The sequence below is a fragment of the Mustelus asterias genome, chromosome 22 (assembly GCF_964213995.1).
Source record: "Mustelus asterias chromosome 22, sMusAst1.hap1.1, whole genome shotgun sequence".
In the NCBI taxonomy this organism is placed as follows: domain Eukaryota; kingdom Metazoa; phylum Chordata; class Chondrichthyes; order Carcharhiniformes; family Triakidae; genus Mustelus; species Mustelus asterias.
The window spans coordinates 63,329,580-63,347,402 of record NC_135822.1 but is presented as its reverse complement, the minus strand read 5'-3'; the positions used below and the strand labels follow the sequence as shown (position 1 = coordinate 63,347,402).

General features: G+C 44.6%; 1 protein-coding gene across 50 annotated transcripts in view; it reads left to right on the top strand.

Moving 5' to 3' along the window:
• The window catches only part of LOC144510121 (calcium/calmodulin-dependent protein kinase type II subunit beta), a 268,446-nt gene that overhangs the window by 123,554 nt on the left and 127,069 nt on the right, over nucleotides 1-17,823 (top strand). For all 50 annotated transcript variants that reach the window (XM_078239439.1, XM_078239470.1, XM_078239437.1 and 47 more), the window contains exon 4: nucleotides 2,152-2,206. In XM_078239439.1, coding sequence (XP_078095565.1) covers nucleotides 2,152-2,206 — 55 coding nt within the window. The remainder of the gene's footprint in view (nucleotides 1-2,151; nucleotides 2,207-17,823) is intronic.

The window sequence follows — 17,823 nt, the reverse complement described above, 5'->3', positions numbered from 1 at the left end:
CCTTCCTGTAACTAGCTGACCAAAACTGTACACAATACTCTAAATTCGGCCTCACCAATGCCTTATATAACCTTACCATAACACTCCAACTTTTATACTCGAAAGTTCGATTTATAAAGGCCAATGTACCAAAGGCACTCTTTACGACCCTATCCACCTGCGACGTCACTTTTAGGGAATTCTGTACCTGTATTCCCAGATCCCTCTGTTCAACTGCACTCTTCAGAGTCCTACCATTTACCCTGTACGTTCTACTTTGGTTTGTCCTTCCAAAGTGCAATATCTCACACTTGTCTGTGTTAAATTCCATTTGCCATTTTTCAGCCCATTTTTCTAGTTGGTCCAAATCTCTCTGCAAGCTTAGAAAACCTTCCCCACTGTCCACTACACCTCCAATCTTTGTATCATCAGCAAACTTGCTGATCCAATTTACTACATTATCATCCAGATCATTGATATAGATGACAAACAACAATGGACCCAACACCGATCCCTGTGGCACACCACTAGTCACAGGCCTCCACTCAGAGAAGCAATCCTCCACAACCACTCTCTGGCCTCTTCCATTGATGTCACAGACATCAAGTTTCTACAAACATGCAAGAAATTCTTCCATTGAGCCAGTGTCTAATCCAATTTACTGCCTCCCCGTGTATACCCAGCGACTGAACCTTCCTAACTAACCTCCCATGAGGGACCTTGTCAAAGGCCTTGCTGAAATCCAGATAGACAACATCCACTGCCTTCCCTTCATCCACTTTCCTGGTAACCTCCTCGAAAAACTGGTCAAACATGACGTACCACGCACTCAAACATGACCGACCACGCACATCCCATGAAAGAATGTTTTAAAAGTTCAGCTGGGCAGTGGTGTCACTTTGAGTGGTTTGAACTGCGTTGTCCAAAGATCAGTTGCTATGCTCCTGGAATCACTCAGGCCCACCCTTTGTGAGAAAGAAAAGCAGTATGGCAGAAAGGTTCAGCTTAAGTCGCAAATTTGGTCAAAGCTGCTGGTTTTCCACTATCTGTGTGCCCTTTGTTTGCTGGAGATTCCATGGTGTGAACATACCCTTCACTGCCCACTGTTGTTTGGAAGTTAGGTCCAGGAATAATAAGTTAACAGTAACAGAGTGTAGTACTGTTTACAACTTTCAGAAAAGTTTGAAAAGCACTGTTGACTTGTATCTCAGGGAAGTTGGAATTCAGAAGTCAAGAAGTGCTTCATTTAGATAGTGCCTCAGTGAGATCCCACCTGGAGTACTTCATCCATTTTGCACACCAACCTTGACAAATTTGTTGACCTTGGAAGGGGCATGTTGCAGATTGACCAGAATTGTTCCAGGGCGTAAAATGTTAAATTGTGGAAACAGATTGCATGAACTTGACTTGTAGTCACTTGAACTTAGATGGTTGAGGGTGTTAAAATAGACGTGTTCAAAATAATCAAGTTTTTTTTGAAACAGGGTGATACAAAGAAGCTATTTCCTCTGGTGAGGGAATCCAAACTAAGGTGATCTCTTAAAATGAGAACTGAATCATTTAGGAATTAAATAAGATGCACATTTCAAACACAAAAGTAGTGAAAATTTGAAATATTGTGGATGCTGAAGTAATTGAAATTTTCAAGGCTGAGATCGATAGAACTTTGCTGGTTCAAGTATCAAGGGATCTGAAGCAATGGCAGGTTTGCAGAGTTGAGATATAAATTGGCCATGATTTGTTCGAAAGGGGAAGCATGTTTGAAGGCTGAATGGTCCTGGTCATATGTTACTATTGCTTTTGTGATGAGTTTGGAAAACATCACCCAGTCAGGAAGATCGTATCATTTATAATTCTGTCATGCATTTTGACAGATTACTGGAATCTACATTAAGTCTGTGATAAACCAGATATTGAGTCTTCAAAGCCATATCTGGGAACCAACAGAAGAATTAGCACGATAAATGACCATCAAATCTTTAGGGCCATGATCACAAAGGCTTCTCAGGCTTGGACTTATTCTTATTAAGGACCGCCTCCATTTTGTGTGACAAGAATCAACAGCATTTTTTCTTCAGTAAGTGACAAAGCCTTGTGAGTGTGTGTGGATTGTTCATAAATCTGATGTTTCAATTACCAAAACCTAACGGAAAATTACTTTTATATTTTTAGTTCGTCTCCATGACAGCATATCAGAAGAAGGATTTCACTACCTCGTGTTTGACTTGTGAGTACTAATCTATGAAAATAATGCATCTGCTTCCTATTGGAAATAGCAACACTTCAATAACAATCCTGAAATATGTGGGCTTTTGTCTATTTTATACTGGGAATCTTGGAAAGGGACTCATTCGGAGATAGGGGACCTGAGAGAGGGAGGAGTGTGGAAGCCTGAGCCGAGGGAGACTGGGTACCTGAGAGGCAGGATGGGAAAACAGGAACCTGAAGAGGGCTGTGTGGGAGACTGGTAGCATGAGTAGCCCATGTCACCTTTTCTCATGTTTGGAGGATAAATCACGACAGTCCATACTGCCTTCTGAACATGATTGTGCTTGATTGTGGAAGATGGCCTTTAAAGTAGTGATTGATGTTCATGTCAGAGGTCTGTGTTCCCAGAAGAATTAATTGGAGCATTCAACGCTCCATAACTTCACAACATGGCAGATGTGATCTGTTGCCCACAATTTCGAGATGCAGAGCAGAAATGGAATCACTGCTGACGAGCCTTTATCCAGCAACCTGTGGCGCCCCAATTTAGATTTGTAATCAGTTGCACCCTTAAATGGGTTTGCACAAAAAGAAAATCCAGAAGAGTCAGACTGAAGGACCTTCTGTAGGCGAGGTTATCCAGATTTGGTGATGGGGGTTTGGGTGGAAATTTACATTTTGGGAGCTTAACGCTACCTTTATGTTTCTGCTGAAGTACCTTTGTGATTTCCAGGCTGTTAATACAGTTTGTCTGTTAATGTAATTGTGCACATATCCTATGTCTCTTTTTTGCTCAAGAAGTCTAACTTATCCAGCACTACAAATGAATCCATTTTAACATCATTTGATGTCAATTTCAAGTTTCTAGATAATCCAAACTAAAATAAACACTGCGGTGTAAGGGGATAATCATGTCGGTCCCTAGATAACTGTTAGAAACTGAGGGAACTTTTTTGCGCAAGGTTGGGGAATTTCCACTGAAATTGAGAGTTTTTAAAGATATCCCATTGTGTCTTAGGATTCTCTTTCTATTCAGTGCCTGCACCTCCATCATAGTCTTCATGTGGAAAATGCCACAGATAAATAAATGAACTTTCCGTGTTTTATGTCTGTATGTAGCATTCTATGATCTGTGGTGATTTTAAGGTTGGGATGTGTCATTCTAATTGGTCATTGTCTATCTTCAATTATTTCAGCAGTTGGAGAGTGGGAATGAAATTATGTTTTTTTTCCCCCAAGATGTTCCCACCACCAGAATCAATTTGTCTCCAGATGCATGATCGGTTAACTGGAGGCCAACATTCCTTTGGCCCTGCACCAGAAATGAGGTGAAGGCCTGGATTCACCTCCTTCGTGAAGTGGGCAATCTGGAACAAGCTGTCCCATTTTCCCATGTTGGGGTCAGATACCTCCCACACAAAAATCCAAATTTGAACGGCAGTCCTTGTTTCCGCTTTATTGTTTTGTAACTTGGTCGTTTCTACAGCAACAGTTAAAACAATCGAGAGTTCTTATTCTTGTTGGGATTTTTCCATGAACCAGACCCTTGGGCTGGAATCTTCCATCTGTTCACGCTGGCGGGATCCTCTGGTCCCGCTGCAGTGAATGGAGATTTGGCTGAATGCCAAATACTCCATCCTCACTTGCAGCAGCTTAGTCAAATTATCATAGTTCTCAATTATCTTTGTGTTCATCATTCATTTGGGTACAGGTGCAGTGACACCACTGCCTTTGTAGACTGACTGAGCCTGAGTGATCCCCAGGCATTTAACTGAGGCCTGTAAACGTTTCTATGTTAGAAGTTCCAGAAATTAATTTCCCATTTTAATTCTGCTGCTTTGTTCTGTTTGAATTTTGTGGGTTTGGAAAATGCTCTTCCTAAATGCTAAATAATAGGCAAATCTACACTTTGAGATAGTTGAAAATAGATGTGGATACAGCTTTAACCTTTAGTATGTTCCATGCCAGCTGTGTGGCTGCAGAAACCTTTTCAAAACATCTCATTCAAGAGTCATCATTTGCTCAGCTCAGATCCAAATCCCACTGCAGACTTGAGTTTATAAACTAGTCTGACAGGTCAGTCCAGTACTGAGAGAGCAGGATATTGTTGGAGGCATTGTTCTTCATGTGACATATCTGCATAATCAGTTTCCAGGAGCTCATCATTCAAAGTCTCTTCACCCTAATCCCTGTATCAATCCAGAATGTAAAGAAAAAATAGATTAACTATTCATGAAGTCATGGCTGGGGCAAATAGTTGTTACATATGTCCACATGTAACAGGTGCAGCGGATATCTCAATGCAATTTCTTCCAATTTCAGCACAATGACTGCAGACTATTTTTTAAAAACAAAGACCATTATTTTACATTGCTCGGGTGAGCACTCGCTCGACTTGGAAGCAAGTGAATTGTGCGAAAAGACATCAGGCACATGTCCTGTGTCATCGTGCACTAGTGGAATATTTCAGTCGACTGGCGTGCTGGAGAGTTGGAAGTGCACCCGCCAACAATCAAGCAAACAATTAGCCCATTAAGGGGACAATTGATGGCAGTTTTACGCAGCCCATCTGCTTTTACGGTGGTCTTTATGTTTAAGCTCAATCTCGGGTGGGCAAACATTCCGGTCTGAAATAAAATTTAAAAAGGTGTCTGGGGACTGAGGTTTGTGTTTGAATGTGCTGCCGAAACACTTTGAATAGTTTTCCATTGCAATTTAGTTATACAGGTCTGCAGCTCCCTGAGACAGCTCCGACCGAAGCAGCTGTCCCTCCGAGGGAGCAGATTCGCAGCACTAACTCATACCATCTCCCCTTTCTCTACGCCTGCCCATGTTTCACAATGGCTGCCCATGAATTGTCCAGCCAGCATGAAATTGCATTCTGGGGTTGAGAGCAGCCAGAAGCGCTGCCCCTGCTTCCCAAATTGTGGCCTCTCCCGCCCCTGTGCTCCCCGAATTGTGGCCTCTCCCACCCCTGTGCTCCCTGAACTGTGGCCTCTCCTGGCCATGTTCCCTGAGTTGTGACCTCTGCCCTCCCTGTTCCCTGAGTTGTGACCCCTCTGTCCTCCCTGTTCCCGAGTTGTGACCTCTGTCCTCCCTGTTCCCCGAGTTGTGACCTCTGCTCTCCCTGTTCCCGAGGTGTCCTCTGCCCTCCCTGTTCCCTGAGTTGCGACCTCTGCCCCCCCGTTCCCCGAGTTGAGAACTTTGCCCTCCCTGTTCCCCGAGTTGTGACCTCTACTCTTCCTGTTCCCCGAGTTGTGGCCTCTCCCGCCCCTGTTCCCCGAGGTGTGACCTCTGCCCTCCCCGTTCCCCGAGTTGTGACCTCTGCCCTCCCCGTTCCCCGAGTTGTGACCTCTGCCCTCCCCGTTCCCCGAGTTGTGACCTCTGCCCTCCCTGTTCCCCGAGTTGTGACCTCTGCCCTCCCTGTTCCCCGAGTTGTGACCTCTGCCCTCCCTGTTCCCCGAGTTGTGACCTTTGCCCTCCCTGTTCCCCGAGTTGTGACCTTTGCCCTCCCTGTTCCCCGAGTTGTGACCTTTGCCCTCCCTGTTCCCCGAGTTGTGACCTCTGCCCTCCCTGTTCCCCGAGTTGTGACCTCTGCTCTCCCTGTTCCCCGAGTTGTGACCTCTGCCCTCCCTGTTCCCCGAGTTGTGACCTCTGTCCTCCCTGTTCCCAAGTTGTGACCTCTGCCCTCCCTGTTCCCCGCGTTGTGACCTCTGCCCTCCCTGTTCTCCGCATTGTGACCTCTGCTCTCCCTGTTCCCCGAATTGTGACCTTTGCCCTCCCTGTTCCCCGAGTTGTGGCCTCTCCCACCCCTGTTCCCCGAGTTGTGACCTCTGCCCTCCCTGTTCCCCGAGTTGTGACCTCTGCTCTCCCTGTTCCCCGAATTGTGACCTCTGCTCTCCCTGTTCCCCGAGTTGTGACCTCTGCCCTCCCTGTTCCCCGAGTTGTGACCTCTGCTCTCCCTGTTCCCCGAGTTGTGACCTCTGCCCTCCCTGTTCCCCAAGTTGTGACCTCTGCCCTCCCTGTTCCCCGAGTTGTGACCTCTGCTCTCCCTGTTCCCCGAATTGTGACCTCTGCTCTCCCTGTTCCCCGAGTTGTGACCTCTGCCCTCCCTGTTCCCCGAGTTGTGACCTCTGCTCTCCCTGTTCCCCGAGTTGTGACCTCTGCCCTCCCTGTTCCCCGAGTTGTGACCTCTGCCCTCCCTGTTCCCCGAGTTGTGACCTCTGCTCTCCCTGTTCCCCGAGTTGTGACCTCTGCTCTCCCTGTTCCCCGAGTTGTGACCTCTGCTCTCCCTGTTCCCTGAGTTGTGACCTCTGCCCTCCCTGTTCCCCCCCGTTGTGACCTCTGCTCTCCCTGTTCCCCGAATTGTGACCTCTGCCTGCCCTGTTCCCCGAGTTGTGACCTCTGCGCTCACTGTTCCCCGAGTTGTGGCCTCTCCCACCCCTGTTCCCCGAGTTGTGACCTCTGCTTTCCCTGTTCCCCGAATTGTGACCTCTGCCCTCCCTGTTACCGAGTTGTGACTTCTGCCCCCCCAAGTTGTGGCTTTCTTCGATCCTCACTCGCCCTCTTGCTACTTCACTCTTGTGGACCATTTGCAGATCCCAATCTGATGCAAAGCTAGAGCTCCAATGTTGAGGAAGTGAGAATCCTGATGGTGTAGAGGGGCTGAACTGGGGCTGTTTCCACGTTGGTTTTTAAATGGTCACTGCTTCCCTGGCTCGCGAGAAGAGCAGAGGCACAGGAACAATTTTAACAACATTAAAATGGGCTTCAAAAAACTCATTTAGATTACAAGCCGGCCCGGTGGTTAGCACTGCTGCCTCTCGGCGCCAGGGACCCGGGTTCAGTTCCGGCCTTGGGTCACTGTCTGTGTGGAGTTTGCACGTTCTCCCTGTTCCTCCCACAGTCGAAAGATGTGCGGGTTAGGTGGATTGGCCGTGTCAGGGAGCTGAGCTTGGGTAAATGCATGGGGTTGTGGGGATAGGGCTTGGGTGGAATTGTGGTCAGTGCAGACTTGATGGGCTGACTGGCAACCTCCTGCACTGTCGGGATTCGATGATGGATTCTATGATAGGCCCCATTAATTTGCTGACGTTGAAATGAGACTACATTAAACAAGGACTTATGGTAAAGGGAGGTCTCCTGACTGAAAAAGTATGATAAATGATGTTCCCAAAATTCATGGTTGGAATCAAGTTACAAATGGGAAGGAGGAAAAAGATTATTCAAAATGGGAAGCTTCCAATTAGTGGATTGTTGGTCATAGCATGTGTCATTTGGAAATTCACATTTAAATTGTCATTCAAGCTGGAAACTATTTTGAGAGTGTGCCCAATCTAAGGTATGCTTGCACCTTGCCTGACAAATTCCACTGCTGCTAATGATGGATACATCCTGGGCAATAACTGACAGCAACAGCTTTCACTTTTGATGTGATTGTTACCTGCCAGAATGCAGAGACCGGCTCTTAAGGAATTTGCTGTTTTGTCGGGAGTTCACCCCTTACAGTCTTATCGTGTGTGTGTGTGCACAGCGTGGGTGGCCTGTATGCATTGCTGCTAGAAATAGGGGTTTTTCTCGCCTTTCACCTGTGACATGGTATTTGAATATAGGTCTGAGAATATCTCCTGTCGTTCCACACTCCCATTCATTCCATATCCGAGACCTTGGAGTACTTGCTGCAGTTTGGTCCTCTGGATAATTGTGTTGTGATTTCCAATGTATGACATCCACATAACCTGTTTGAAGGATGAGCCATATTGACAAATCTGAAAGCTGCTGTGCCTGTATTATAATTAATTTATGTTAATTAAGATCAGGGATGGCAGGTAGTAATGCAGGAAATAATTATCAGCCAGCCCTTCCCTGTGGTTGCAGGTAAGGTTGCAGACTGAATTTCTGAAAGAGAAGCGGATTGATTCTGCCTGCTGAGTTTGTTTTGGCAGAGGGTCAAATAGGAGGAGTTGCTTTCTGTGCCGAATATAAAGCATCAGGCAGATACACAATCACAAGCTTGCACAGACCCACAAATATACATCCTTCCCCAACATGCAGGCACATGCACACACACATATGCACACACACTCACATATACACACACGCGCTCACATATACACGCTCATGCACAAACAAATTCACCCATGAGCACAGACCCAAATTTATATTATCTGCTTGAACAAGCTCACACGTATACATGTATCCAAGTCAGACACGCACACACACACACAAACACTCTCTTCCTCTGTCTCTCTCTCTCACTCTCACACACACACACACACACACACACTCTCTCTCTCTCTCTCATAGGCCCCTGAGAAGACCTTTCCTGTCCACATGTCCAGATTCTCCACAAAAGACAGCCTCATGCAAATACAGACCTTTACATGGCAACTGGCTATAGCCTTTTGCTGTTTGAATCCATTATACTGTCCAATGGCAGGTACCTGTGTTTTGCCAGCAATTCGCTGCAAAATGGGGCTCCCGCTGCAGACTGAGTTATCACAAAGAGTCACAGTGTTTTACAAGGTGCTGATTTGTCTGCAGAAAACAGGCAGTTCACATGCTGAGAATGCAGGTTAATGATTGATTTTAGCTAGGGATGTGTTTGTTTTAATCTGAATTGATGCATTTTTGTTTATTTGGTTTTTATCCTGGGGTTTCAGAGCAGGGTTTTGGTTGGTTGATGGGCAGAGACAGTCATGTTAATGGGAGGAGCTAAGCTTGCAGGGAAAACACACAGTTCTCTTTTATTTTAAAACAATCAGTTTCTGTCTGGTTTTGTAATGAGCAAGAGGTGTCTCTCTATATATATATATATATATCTCTCTCCCTCCAGAAGTGCTATGAGAACTCTTGACCTGGCAATAAGCATGTGTTTGCTAACTGATTTTGAAGAGGTATTTTAAGTATATAAGAGGAATATTGCTTGAATTGGAACTAATAGAGATAGGTTAGCAGTTAAGAACTGTATCTTGTCATGTTTGTTCAATTGGTAAATATTAAGCTAATTTTTTTTATAGTTGAGCTGTATTGCTAAATAAAGTTTGTTCTAATAAAAGCTTCCTACTGTGTAAATAGAATCCCACCTGGAGTGAAACACTTCATCCTCACAAATAAATAGGGATGGCACAGTGGTTAGCACTGCTGCTTCACAGCGCCAAGGACCCGGCTTAGGTCACTGTCTGTATGGAGTTTGCACATTCTCCCTGTGTCTGCGTGGGTTTCCTCTGGGTGCTCCGGTTTCCTCCCACATTCCAAAGATGTGCGGTTTAGGTGGATTGGCCATGCTAAACTGCCCCTTAGTGTCAGGGGGACTAGCTAGGGTGAATGTATGGGGATAGGGTTTGGGTAAGATTGCGGTTGTTGCAGACTCGATGGGCCGAATGGTGGCCTCCTGCACTGTAAGGTTCTATGATTTTATTTTATAAGAAGACACACAAATTTGGCCTGTGGAGATGATGATAGCTTTTTCATGGCTGCTTTAAAAGTTTGCACAGCCCTCTCCGCCAATGCATTTGAGAAGGGGCAGTACAGTGTGGTGTGGTAAATGCTGTTTGGTAACATGAAATGCCGGAACTCCTTCCAGTAAATGCTGTCCCAGTGTCCTAAACCAACACCTTAACTTTGCCTTAATTTTTCCACTGTTGCAAAAAACGTCATGGACTTCATTTTATAGATGTCTAGCTATTTTTACTTTGCATCCACTCTAAGTAGGAATGTTGTGCCCAAGAATGGGCTTACAAATAAATATTGAGTCTCACCCACGATTGACCTGGCCACTCGACAGTAACTTTGTTGTACCCGGCATTGGTTGCACTGTTTAACCATGCTTTTTATGCCTGCATCTAACCCGGGCCAATACACGTAGCTGTGAACGAACATTTTCATCTTGGACATCTCTGGATTGTTCCTCCAACAATAATATCCTGCCAAGCATGGGGAGAACCGCCAGGTATCCTGCCAGGCATGGGGACAACAGCCCTGGCTCCCCACAGAAAGATACCAACTTCGCAGCTCAATTCATCCTTCCCTATTTTAAAAGGTTTTAGTTGTTCAGACATTCAATTGTAACATCAGCATTAAGAATCATGTGCTTAACTCTGGGCAATATTGGATCCTTCTGTCTAGTATTTGATCTGTTTCAATGACATGGGTGGTGTGCCGAGGAAATTCAAGGCAAGGATAATTTCTTGAGGCACTGGCAGGGGCAGCGTACTTTCTGGTAGTGGGAGATGGTTCAAGGCTTCTGCATTTGACATTGAGTCCCCGTCTAAAGGTATATTCATAAACGGCCAATCGCAGACGCTATTGGGGGGATGGCTTTTCTTCTCTAAACAAGCCTAGAAAGGGTGTCGGATCAGTAATTATAGTGAAATACCATCTGTAAACATATTGGTGGAATATCTTTATCCCAGATATGCTGGCCAACTCCTCTTGATCTATGAGTATGCCTTTTCTGCATCAGTTAGGATCCTTGAAGCATAGCCAGTGGGTCTTTCTAACTCGTCATTCATTTTATGTGACAGAACGGCTCCAATTCCATAAAGAGACGAATCACAAGTGCGAATAATTTCATTTGAAGGGTTGAAATGGACTAAAAGGCAGGATGACTGCAGGGCTTGTTTCACTTGTCCAAAGGCTTTGCTTTGCTATGTCTTCCAGTACCATCTCTGGTGTATTTTTAATAATGCATGTAGAGGTGCCAGTATCTGAGACAAGTTGGGAATCAACCTTCCGTAATAATTTACCATTCCAGGAAAAGATTTTAACTCTGACACATTCTTTGGGGCTGATGCTTCTTTAATGGCCCTAACTTTATTTTCCATCGGGTGCAACCCTTGTGCATCTACTCCAAAACCTAAGCAAGTCATCTTGTTTGCCTTAAAGGTGCTTTTCTTTCTCTTTCTCAATCTTACTCTTGCTTCCTGGAATCTTTTCAATAATAATCTTCTCCTCTAAGTTGGTTAGGTACTCCTCTTCCGTGGCTCCTAAATTAGCACATCATCCAACAAGTACCTGAGGTAAACCTAGTAACAGGCTCTCCATTGTGCATTTGAAGATTGCACAAGCTGATGAGACTCCAAATGGCAGTTTGGTGAGCTGCCCCATAGGCTCTTATATATGTTCAAAATAATGAAATCCCTGAATGCGTCACAGCTGCTGGTACTCATGACTCATGCCTAACTTTGTGTAAGTTAGACCTCCAGTTAGCTTGGCGTACAGGTCCTCCAATTTTGCCACCTGATTCACCGTTGATAATACTCAAATCTTCTAACCGTCAAAGTTGGTTCTCCACCTTCTCATGTAGTGAATAGGGCACGGATCTTGCTCTGTCGAGTTTTGGTGTAGCCTCCAGTTGGACATAAATTTTGGCTTTCAAGCCTCGTATTTTGCCGAGTTCTAATTGAAATGCCTCCTGGCATCTCCTGAAGATGTCATGCCGATTCCCGTTGTTCATTTTGAAAAGTTTGAACCAATTCAGTTTTATTTCCTGAAGCCAGTCTTGTCCGATCAAGCTTGGCCCTTGGCCCTCAACTACAATGAAAGGAAATTGGGCACACTGCTGGTTTGCAGGTTGTTGTTCCCAAAATCCGAAAAGCCTCCTCCCATATATGTCGTCAGCCCAGTTGCAATGTTTTTTAATCTCGAGGAGTGGCACGGTGGCACAAGTGTTAGCACTGCTGCCTCACAGTGCCAGAGACCCTGGTTCAATTCCGGCCTCGGGTGACTGTCTTTGTGGAGTTGGGATGTTCTCCCCATGTCTGCGTGGGTTTCCTCCGGGCATTCCAGTTTCCTCCCACAGTCCAAAGATGTGTGGGTTAGCTTGATTGGTCATGCTAAATTGCCCCTTAGTGTCAGGGGGATTAGCAGGGTAAATATGTGGAGTTACAGGGATAGGACCTGGGTGGGATTGTTATTGGTGCAGACTCAATGGGCCGAATGGCCTCCAATACGGTAGGGATTCTGTGGGGTCTGGAGCCCTCCCTGTTGGTATTGATCAGTTTGTTCCACCGTTGTGGTGGCGCCTCCTGTGTCTACCTCCATTCTGAGTGGACAAGCATGAACCAATTGTGATGGGAGCCTCTTTTTTTGCCCACCTTGATGATATCCAACCTATATATCTCTGATCTTTCTTCATACTTACTCTCTGTTCTGTGCACTGGAGCCGGAATTTTTTTCCCTCTATACCGGGCAGATCCAGTTTAGCCTTGCACTTGCTTCTTGTGTGACCTAAACCACTTTTCTTGGAGTTGGGCTCCACCATACCGACAGCATTCATCACAGATCTTGGTTTGTAAACTGAATCTCCTATACCCCTTTACTCTCTGTAGTCCTGTACATCTTTGTCTGTTAAACTCTGCACCTACATCCCTGGAGCTACTGCTATGAGCAGTTTCCCTCCAAACTTGGTGGACCTTGCCAGCTTGCATGCTTTGGAGTTCCATCGCATTTTTTTTTCTGCACTTTTTATGGCAAGGGCAGTTTCCAACACCTTATTTCAGCTTCGGTCAACAGTTTCTTCTGTATGACAGTATTATTCACCCCACACATCAGCCGGTTTCTCAACATCTCATTCAGGGATGTTCAAAAATTCACAATGTTCAGCTGTTTGCCTCAACCTTGCCACGATAGCTGCTATCACGTCCCCATTGCAGCTTTAAGCCTTCATTCCATTTTGCCATTGTGCAGAGATACCAGTTTAATTCAATCACCCAGGGCTTCAGGTGAAAATGCCATATTTCTTCTTCAAAGGTTTTAGCATCAGGGAAGTCAAGCTCCTTATCAACTAATGGGATTGGGCACAGCTGGCTGTTAATAGAATTACCCTTTGCTTCTCATCTGCGCCCACCTCCCCCCTTCTCCATTTCATTTGCTTTACAGAAGAATCATAGGGCTCAAGCTTTTCAGATGAGAGGTATTTTGATAATTCTCTGACTGCTGAATAGACGTGTTTGTAACGATTTTTACAGAAGGTCTGCTTTTCCATTCTCCATGGCAAATGGAAAATGCTCAGTTGATCCTTGTCGCCAAGTATATCTTTTGGAAAATGGAGTAACTGAAGAACTATTAATGAACAGGAATAAGTGTATCCAGACAGTGAGCAAGATGCTACCGATTATTTTAAGTCCAGAATTCCTGGCAGAGCCTGCGCTCAGCCCCAGGATTCGCTCGCTTTGGCGTGATTGGCCAAACTGGTCACATAACCCTCCAAAGCCTTGTCCTTAAAGGGGCTCACTACCACAATAATGTATTTTCATATGTTGATCTTTGATAAACCAACTTTAACTCTGCACTGAATGCTACTTTATAGCTCTTTTGCTTTTGTTGGGATCATGTTAATTTTCAAGAGTTTTAATATATTCTGCTGTGGGATGTAAGGATTGGTGGCAAGGCTGGCACTTGTTTCCCTCATTGCTCTTGGGAAGGTGGTGGTGAATTCAATGGTGTCACATTGGCAAATAGTTTGCAAAGTACTGCTTTAATCCTTTGCTTCAATTTGCATGTGCATAATCCAGCAAGGTCATGCTCTGTTGTTCGTGTGGACCTCCTCCTGTATTACATTTACCAACTGCATCGAAAGCTGAGGCCACTTTGGTGATTGGTTCACTCTCTCAACAGTAATACAAAGTAAACAAAGGGAAGCCTTTCTACCCACTTCAAATCAGTGAGATTATTAGACTTCAACTGGCCTAGAAGCATTTGCATTGACTACACATCGTTAAAAGTGCTCTCATTGGACAGCACAGTGGTTAGCACTACTGCCTCACAGTGCCAGGTACTGGGTTAAATTCCGGCCTTGGGTCACTGTCTGTGTGGAGTTTCCAGGTTCTCCCGTGTCTATGTGAGTTTCCTCCGGGTGCTCAGGTTTCCTTCCACACTCCAAAGATGTGCGGGTTCGGTTGATTGATCACAGTAAATTGCCCCTTTAGGGGGATTCTCAATCGTTTATTTTTACAATTTGGGAAAAATGTGAGAAAACAGATGAAACCTGATGAGGAAAGGGATCAGTCTGTTGGAAATCATTCAAATAACAAAACATTTATTAAACTTTAAAACACAATAAAAGAAAGGCAACAGTAAAGAACAACATTTACACTTGACTATAATAATGGTTACCCAGACAGTGTAGTTGAATTATCCCCACCCCCATCTAAACCTATCTACTTCCCTGAACTCTGAGAATTCACCTCCCCAAAACAACATCCCATTAACACTGGCAAATCCAGCAAATAATTACCACACAGCACCTGTAGTTTTTTTTAATGGGAGCCTTTTATTCCAATTTAGAGCAGAACTTCTGGGGTCTAACATAGACAACTTCTTCTGCTTTCAGCACAACAGCTTGACTCTGAGGAAAGAAAACTGTTTGCAAACTGGATGTGGCTATGAACTGGGCCACAAGACTGCCAGACCCCACTTTGCTTAACAAACTATTAGTCTCACCCTGCTACTAGTTTGATCTGTATCTCTCAGCCCTTAGTGCAGCGTAATGTCTATCAGACTTGTTTTGTCAAAATCTTTACTTTTAATTTGAAATTCCTAACACTATGTAAAAGCAAGTTCTCACCTTACCTCAAATCCTTATGTGAATGACCTGAAATTGTGTCCTCTGCTTCCCAACTCACCTGCCATTTTATTTGTTAAGATGCTTGGGTCTCCATTAGATCTTACCAGGAGCAATAAATCTTTTGTACTGCAGCAAACCGCAATTATTGATTATCGTCATGTATGAAAAGCAGACAACATTGCATTCACCACCATCTTAGAAGTAGACAGGAGCTGAAACTTACTCCCAGCCTTGTTGTTTTAGTTGTGCTGTTATAACTTAAAGACTTTTTGCTTATTTATGGGATATGGGCATGGCCAGCATTTATTGTCCTTCCGTAAGTTCCCGTGAAAAGGTGTTGGTCAGCTGCCACCTTGAACTTCTACAGTCCATCTGGTGTATGTATTCTGACAGTTCTGTTAGGGAGGGCGTTCCAGAATTTTGGCCAGTGACAGTGAGGGAACAGCAATACCTTTCCAAGTCAGGGTGGCCTGTAACTTAGCGGGAAACTCGCAAGTGGTGTTTTTGTCATGAATCTGTTGTCCTTTCCTTGTTCTTTGAAGTGGTAGAGTTTGTGGGTGCAGTGCATCTCGGAAATGGCCCCCAGTGCTGCCACTGAGCGCGCTGGTGGTAAAGGAAATGAATTATTAAGGTGGTGGATAATGTGCTGATAAAACAGGGTACTTGTACTGAATGGCACTTGTTGGTGGTTGGAACTGTACTCAGAAAGGCAATGGAGAGTATTCCATCACATTCCTGACTTTTGCTTAATAGATGGACAGGCATTGGACAGTCAGAAGGTGAGTTCCTTGCCACAGAATTCCCAGCCTCTGAATTCCCACTCTTGCAGCCACAGTGTTTATGCGACTTGTCCAGTTCAGTTTCTGCTCAGTGGTCACCCGCAGGATGTTAATAGTGGGGGATTCAGTGATGGTAATGGTTGGATTCTCTCTTGGTGGAGATGGTTATTGCTTGGCATTTTGTGTGGCTTGCATGTCACTTTCCACTAATCAGTCTCAGCCTGAATGTCATCCAAATCTTTCTGCATGCCAGCACAGTATCTGAGAAGTTGCAAATGGCACTGGACACTGTGCAACCATCAGCAAAAGTCAGAATATCTGGTGCAAGGTGATCTCATGTCTCTGGAGTATTAAAATCTGGGCCTCCAGATTGCTAGTGTTATGATCCCAGTTGAAGTTATAACTGGGCGGGAAGATCCCAAATTGGAATCATGGCTCAAAGGACCAGAACCTTTACCCTTTTTTAAAATCAAACATGAAGGAATAAAGTCACAGGCCTGTTGATTAGTTTTAAAAAGAAGAAAAAATTTTTTTTATTAAACGTGAGAGTACTGGATCATAATACAGTACTCCTTTACTTTAGATTCACCCCTTAGATTAACAAATACACATCGGTTTTAAGATTAACATGGATGACCAAGCAGATTTGAAGCTACAATGGGCTCATTACCAAACACACATCTTTTTTTAAAGCGCACAGATTGACTGTGATTAAACACACACTCCACTCTGAACCCAAGTTAGTGTCTGTGGTTTTCTCTTCAGATTCTCCCCCAGATGATTGTCCTTTGAGAGTTTCCAAGCTCCACTCCCAAAAACACAGTTTAAAATCTTGTCTGAGTTATACTTTCACTTCGTGGTTTGCATTTGAAAATCTATTCCACGTTTTCCAAAGGATTCTGTTGAACAGAGCTTCTGCCCACTTCTAGCAGCGAATCCACTCCAGGTTTTATACCAATCGCTTTAGGATTTCTTTGTCTTGACTGCTTTTACACACACACATTCCAATATCCAGCCCACCAATTCTTCCATAGTTATTTAAATTATCATCTCATAAACTGCAGTCAGATATCACAAACTTTAGAACCACTCCAGATCTCTTACTCACCTCTCACTAGCCAGTTCTTTTTCAGTTCTGTGACTTGAATGAACAGTATCATGTTCTTCCAGTTCCTCTTCATTCCTTTAACTTAAGGCTTCCTGGAAACGCCTCTTCATTTCTCTGGTTTCCTTAAGTAGCTGTCCTTTAGATTTCTGGCACTGGATTGTTAACCATTACTCCATGCTATGGCTTTTCTTCTAGCAAAGCTGAGAGAGATATTCTCTCCAGCTGTCTATCTTCAACTACCCTAGCATCTGGTTAAAAACTAAAGAGCAAAGAAAAGCTCTCCCTTTTTGGGAAGGGCCTTTAGTTTATCAGTAATGGCTGCAACTATTTGTTCTGCACACCATAAACATCTCTAAGCACAATAGAAACCTAGTTGGAATTAAAACCAACCTCCACACATAAGAACACTTTTGTCCTGCATGATTCCACCATAGGTTTCTTTCGGGCACAGAAACATTAAATCCACCTAAAAAAATACCTTATGTTTACCCGTACACATCTAAATCCCTTGAAACTACTTTTGGTTTCCGAACACACTCCAGTAGTGTTACCACCATGTTGCCATTCCAAAACATGCCACAATGTGCCAAATTGTATATTTGTCAGTAATTGCAAGGGGGAATGGGGGTGGGAACAATTTGGAGTCATGCAGATCCTTTTGTATAATCCAATACCCCCAACATGCCTCTGGTACAGTAGTGGCCTGCAGCCAGTCTTTCTGAGCACCATGCAGGAAGCACTGAACTAATCCGATGCAAAGTGCTTAGATTGTAAACCAGTTGACAGATCGCAGTGGATTGAGATGGAAGAGGCAAAGTGTGCACCTTGACTTCATGTGCATCAGTGATTATCTTTGGCTTTGCAGGACATTCTATAAGGTCCGTTTTGTTGCACTTGCTCATTTGTCTGCAAGCGACAAAGCTGTGGTTCAATGTCACAGCTTCACCTTGCTCATTTGTCAGATCAATTCTTTTCGTTACAAATTAGAAAGACAATTCAATAGAGAAAAATCTGCACTGCACCACTCAGAATGGTTGCTGCAACAGACACACACACACTCTCACACTGAATCACGCACGCACGCACTTGCACGCACGTACTTGCGCGCGCGCTCGCACGCACGCACTTGCACGCATGCACGCACTCACTCACTCGCTCACGCACTCGCACACACTCACGCA